The sequence below is a fragment of the Falco biarmicus genome, chromosome 1 (genome assembly GCF_023638135.1).
Source record: "Falco biarmicus isolate bFalBia1 chromosome 1, bFalBia1.pri, whole genome shotgun sequence".
Classification (NCBI taxonomy): domain Eukaryota; kingdom Metazoa; phylum Chordata; class Aves; order Falconiformes; family Falconidae; genus Falco; species Falco biarmicus.
In genome coordinates, this window is record NC_079288.1 from 19,574,144 (window position 1) to 19,579,460 (window position 5,317).

Sequence of the window (5,317 nt, forward strand, 5' to 3'; positions counted from 1 at the left end):
GGCGTGGTCAGAGGGGCGTGGCCCGCGGGGCGCCGCACGCCGGCGGAGCTGGCGGCGATGGGCCCGGGCTGGCGCGCTCCCTCGGCCGCGCTGGTGGGCGGCAGCGTGGCGCTCTTCGGGGCGCTGCGCCGGGCCGCCCTGGCCCTGCCCCGGCCCGCCGCCGTGCGGAGCCGCCCCAGCCGCGCCTGGCGCTGGCGGAACCTCCTCGTCTCTTTTGCGCACTCCGTGCTGGCCGGGCTATGGGCCCTCCTCAGGTACCGGGGCAGCTACGGGGCGAAGGGGGGACTCCCGGCCCCCCGTGGGAGCACGGTCGGGGGGCTGTCCCCCAGGGGAGGGGGGGCGGGGGAGCTCGCGGTCCCCCGTGTCCCCCCATGGCAGCGCCCTGCCCCACCGTCCAGGCTGACCCGCTTACCCCCCCCTCCTCACCCCCAGCCTCTGGCACTCCCCGGAGCTGCTCTCCGACATCCAGGACGGCTACAGCGTCTCAGGGCACCTGCTGGTCTGCTTCTCCTCGGGTAAGGAGCCGGGCACGGCAACGGCTGCGGCCACCCACCGGGCTCTGCCTGCTCCCCTTCAGCCTCACCAGCTCCCCAGCTCAGGATGAGCCCCCAGCTCAAGGGCTGGGTGACTCCCCGTGCCTCCCATGGAGCCCATGGGGTGGCAGCCCTGGGCTGTCTCTCCACGCTCAGCCTGGGCAGAGGTGTCCCTGATGCCTGGAGCACAGCCACACCACCCTCCTCCTCCTCACTGCTCCCCCTTCCCGCAGTGGGTGATGCTGCACCAGCTGGGTCTTGATGCTCCCCTTCATCCCACAGGCTACTTCATCCACGACAGCCTTGACATCATCTTCAACCACCAGTCCCGCTCATCTTGGGAGTACCTGGTGCACCATGCCATGGTGAGTATGGCCCCCAGGAGGCAAGGGGCCAGCACAGGGGGGCTACCAGGCACCCCAGGGCTCAACCCAGCCAGGTTTTGTGCGTTAACAGCAGAGCAAGCCTGAGCCCTTCCCTCTGCCTCGCCCTGGCTGCCAGGTAGGCTGCACATCAACAAGGCGAGGGCGCCTGGCGGGGCAGGACGCTTGCCAGCGTCGGCTCAGAGCGCCGGGAGCCAGACAGGCTGCCGCGCTGGGCGAGGGAAGAGCCGGAGGCTGGTCCCAGCTCCCCAGCACAGAGAGGTGTGACTGGCCGCAGGATAACTAGCTCTCCAGACTGGTTTTGCCTCGGCTCAGGTGCCTGGGGCGCTGTTGGTATCTCTGGGTGTGGGGGGAGCAGCACCGCATACTCCCACCTAGCTACGCCCAGACCCTGGTGGGGAAGGACTCACCTCCCCAAGGCAAGGAGAGCTGACCTCGCTCTATGTGTGCATCCCAGGCCATCTCTGCCTTCGTCTCGCTCATCATCACAGGCCGCTTCCTAGTGGCGGCGATGCTGCTGCTGCTGGTGGAGGTGAGCAACATCTTCCTCACCATCCGCATGCTGCTGAAGATGAGCAACGTGCCTTCCCCAGCGCTCTACGAGGCCAACAAGTACGTCAACCTGGTGATGTACTTCGCCTTCCGCCTGGCGCCCCAGGCTTACCTCACCTGGTACTTCCTCCGCTTCGTGGAGGTGCAGGGCCAGGGTGCCTTCCTCACCGCCAACCTCCTACTGCTCGATGCCATGATCCTCATGTACTTCTCCCGCCTCCTCCGCTCTGATTTTTTCCCCTCCCTGCGCAAGGGCTCTGCGGGGAGAGATGTGGATGGTGAGAAGTTTCTGATAGACTGAGACTTGTGTGCCGATGGGGATCCAGGCTCTGGCTCCTGGAGGTCTTGGGCTCTCCAAACCTGCTCTGATGTGCCTTAGGGCTCGCTCCCTGGCCCCGGGCCCTGCCTTCACCCGCTCTGCTGCCTAAAAGCACTTCTCTGCTGGACCAGCCCGACAGCCTCACCGAGCCACAGGGTCGCTGCCGAAGCCAGGGGCATGGCCACTGGAGAAGCAGCCCAAGCTGGCTTCCACGTAGGCAGCTGGAGGGCCAGGGGTGGCTGTTTCATGGCTGATAGCCTGAGAGGGTTGTGAGGGAAGGGACGAGTCCCTCCCATGATGATGTTGGGTGTTATGTGCATTAAAATCGGTCTGTTTACTGCTGCCGCAGCATGCCTGGACTGACTTTTCTGTGGGGCAGAGCAGGATTACAGGGAGGGTGGTGGGGATGGACAGGGCCATGGGAAAGGATGTATCCCTTCCCAGCCAAGGGCTGGCAGCCCTCAGGGAGAGGGGACATTTCTGCCACTTGCTTTGTTCTAGGGACCCTCCAGGGATGCACTCTAGCCTACTGCATCCTACCAGCTGAGCCTTAAGCAGCAAGACCTCTATCCCTCCCACGGATGGGTCCCTCCCCTCCTCCTTCTCCCTCATCGCTCTTCCAGAGACCCAGGGCTGTGCAGGGAGCAGGGGCAGGGAGCCAGCAGGGGTACCGACCCTTGCTGCAGTCCCTGTCCTGCCTGTCTCCAGCCTGGCGGCGAGGAGCCTGGCTTGGCTGCATGACTCACCCAGCAGCCACGTGAAGTGAAGCTGGCATGGGAAAGCCGTGTGAGGCCACGGGCTCTTCCTGGAAGACTGCTGCACGCTCGCATCCCCCCGGAGCAATCTTCACCAGCACAGTGCAGCTCTTGAGTGTGCTGGGCTCTCTCCTGCAGTGACAGGACCAGGCTGCCTCCAGCTGAGAGCAGCAGGAGGGGTTCAGCTCCCCAGGGGAGCAGGGCTGGAACGGGCCCAGCCGGTCCTGTGGAGCACCAAAGCATCGGGAAGGCAAATTCTGCTGATGTGACAGCTCTGGGATCACACCGGACTGGCATAAGCAGTGGAGCTCAGCGGGACACCTGCCCGACCTCTGCCCCGGGGCAGGATCTGTCCCACCAGCTCAGGCAGACAGGCACTGTGGTTGAAGCTGGTGATTCAGTGGAAGCCATTGGGGATCATCCTCCATCCAGAGCCAGGAAACACCCCACAGGGCCGGGATCCTGCCGGCACCTCCTGGTGTACACCAATGCTGTGGCACACTGGGTGGGAACAGCCTGGCAGCCAGAGTGGAGACATGATACTGGGGACACTGCATGGGCAGGGACCTACACCAGCTTCACACCTGCTGCCTTGCCCCCCCCCCTTGCTCAAAGCAGAGCTCAGCAGCCCCACGGGAAGCCCTGGCAGGGCACAGCCCTACCCCTCAGCAGCACACCCCAACAGCTACACATCTTCCCAGCCGCAGCTTAAGCACCATGGCCTCTGCAGTGACTCCATCTGCAAATATCCCCACACAATCAAGCCCTGATCTTAGTTTCCCCTTGAGCCGATCGCTCCAAATTTCCCCCTGCCTCTCTGCACAGAGCAATCACGGCTCTGCCCAGCAGGTCACAGGCACAGGGGGACCAGCCCACGCTCCCACCGCTCTTACAGCAGCATGGAAAGGTCAGGCATGACAAACTTCCCAAGGCAGGGAGCCTGGCTCCCCCCCATTCCCCTCCTGGCTTTTAGCTGGAGCATCTCCCAGCAGGGCAGCACTGGCCGGGCTGGGGCAGCTGTGGATGGGGACACCTGCCAGCCCAGAGTGAGAGGCAAGCACAGGGAAGCAAAGCGTCACAGCCAGCAGCAGCCACCGGGCTAAGGTGAGGCAGGGCCAGGGCAGACTGCAAGTCATGCTGATGAGAAATCCCTCCCCAGCCTCCCACTGCAGCACACACCCGCTTCTCACTCCAGCATCAGCTTCACTGCAAGAAGGGCGCTTCCCCATCTGTTTCTTGGTGTGACTACAGCTAAGGAGGGAGCAAACCCCCGGCATCCCCTGCTGCCACTTGTCCCCTCCCCAGGCTTCACCCAGGCCACGGGCAGGTTGGGTTGCTCCTGGGAAGCAGCACTCCTCCCTCCAGGCAGCTTCTCACTCCTTACAACAGACAGGGAACATTCAACTCCCCTCCAGACCAGCTGAGCATCCCAGGGGGATTGGGGGGGGCTTCCCAGGCAGCCCCCATTTCCAACCCCAGCTTTCAGAAGCAGGCTGTCAGCAGCCAAGGTTGGCCCACACGAAGGTGAGCATGCAGGCTTCGGAATACCCAGAGCTGCCCTCCTCAGAGAGGCTACTGGCCTCTCCCTCACCACAGCCCCCAGCCCTCCCCAGAGGACACACATCCTTCTCCCACCGCAGGCAGCCCAACATGAACCCAGCAGATCCAGCTGCACTTCCCCAGTACCTGGAGCCATAAGCACCAGGGGAAGTCTCACACCAAGGGTCACACAACCCAGCACAGACCTTTGCTGCCATGCTCGGACTGTGGGGTGACAGGATAGCTCACCCTTTCCATCCACCATCTTTTCACACGGGGCCAAACCTCCACCCCAGGGCTCCACCACCCTTCGGCAAGAGGCTCAAAGGAACTCTGTGTCCTGCTGCTCAAGAGCTCCATTGCCCCCATCAGTATTTGGTCACAGCTTTCATCACCTTTCTCAATCAAGCCTAACAACATACTTAAGCACCCCTGAAGGCTTATCTGTACTTCACCATTTCCTGCTCACCCAGTGCTCCACATTCTTGTGACTCTCCAAGGACTCTGAAAAGCCAGTTTCCATCTACAAATCTGAAGAAGCAAAGGGCAGCCGAGGCAGCAACAGCAGCCAGTTTGGAAACAGCCCCCATGAGGACAGTGAACCCTGCGAGGTTACAGGCAACATAACCGTAACAGTGTCAGGGAAACCAGGCTGCGATTCACACACTGCAACATGAGGAATAAGGATCATGCCAGAAAGAAACCCACAAAGCCTCTGCTATTTGATTAGCTTGAGGGCTTGGTCAAGTGAATCTTGCAGCGTAAGCAAATAGCTGATACACTCAGAAAATGGTGGGACACTCTGCTTGTGCCAGATCCAAACCATTAATACGTTTTTGTTGTGGTTACTACCCACCTCCTGGGCACTCTTTAGCCTGTGGTATGCTCCACAAGGAAGCTGTGTAGGACAGAGAGCACTGCTCACAAGCACACACTAATTACTCAGTGCAAGAAAATGCAGCAGGATACCAGAAGTCATGGGTAAATAGAGATATTTGAAATCTGAAGGAGTGCCACCTCATGTTTACCCACTGCAGAGAGGCCAGTGATCCAAGAGACCCTGTCAGCAGGGCAGCACGGCCCCTGCCCCCATCCGATCCTCTCACAGCTCTACCCACCTAGTGCCAGGGAGGGAGGGAAGAACCCCCCTACCTTTACTGACATGAATCCCCAAAAGTTTGCTAGGTGCTCTCTTTCACACAGGCTATGCTGTCACAAATCACAAGAGCCCCTCAG

General features: G+C 61.5%; 1 protein-coding gene across 1 annotated transcript; it reads left to right on the plus strand.

The window, feature by feature from the left end:
* On the plus strand, nt 1–2,135 carry TLCD1 (TLC domain containing 1). Its single transcript, XM_056361663.1, has 4 exons — nt 1–254; nt 433–515; nt 816–898; nt 1,374–2,135. Exons 1-4 carry the CDS (start codon nt 58–60, stop codon nt 1,767–1,769), a joined length of 759 nt encoding a protein of 252 aa, XP_056217638.1. The 5' UTR covers nt 1–57; the 3' UTR covers nt 1,770–2,135.
* The last annotated feature ends 3,182 nt before the right edge of the window (nt 2,136–5,317 follow it).

Bases quoted from the DNA above. Each gene is read 5' to 3' on its own strand.
- TLCD1 (XM_056361663.1), top strand. From the start codon at position 58: ATGGGCCCGGGCTGGCGCGCTCCCTCGGCCGCGCTGGTGGGCGGCAGC. The intron at 516-815 runs GTAAGGAGCCGG...TTCATCCCACAG, and splicing joins GCTGGTCTGCTTCTCCTCGG to GCTACTTCATCCACGACAGC. The intron at 899-1,373 runs GTGAGTATGGCC...TGTGCATCCCAG, and splicing joins ACCTGGTGCACCATGCCATG to GCCATCTCTGCCTTCGTCTC.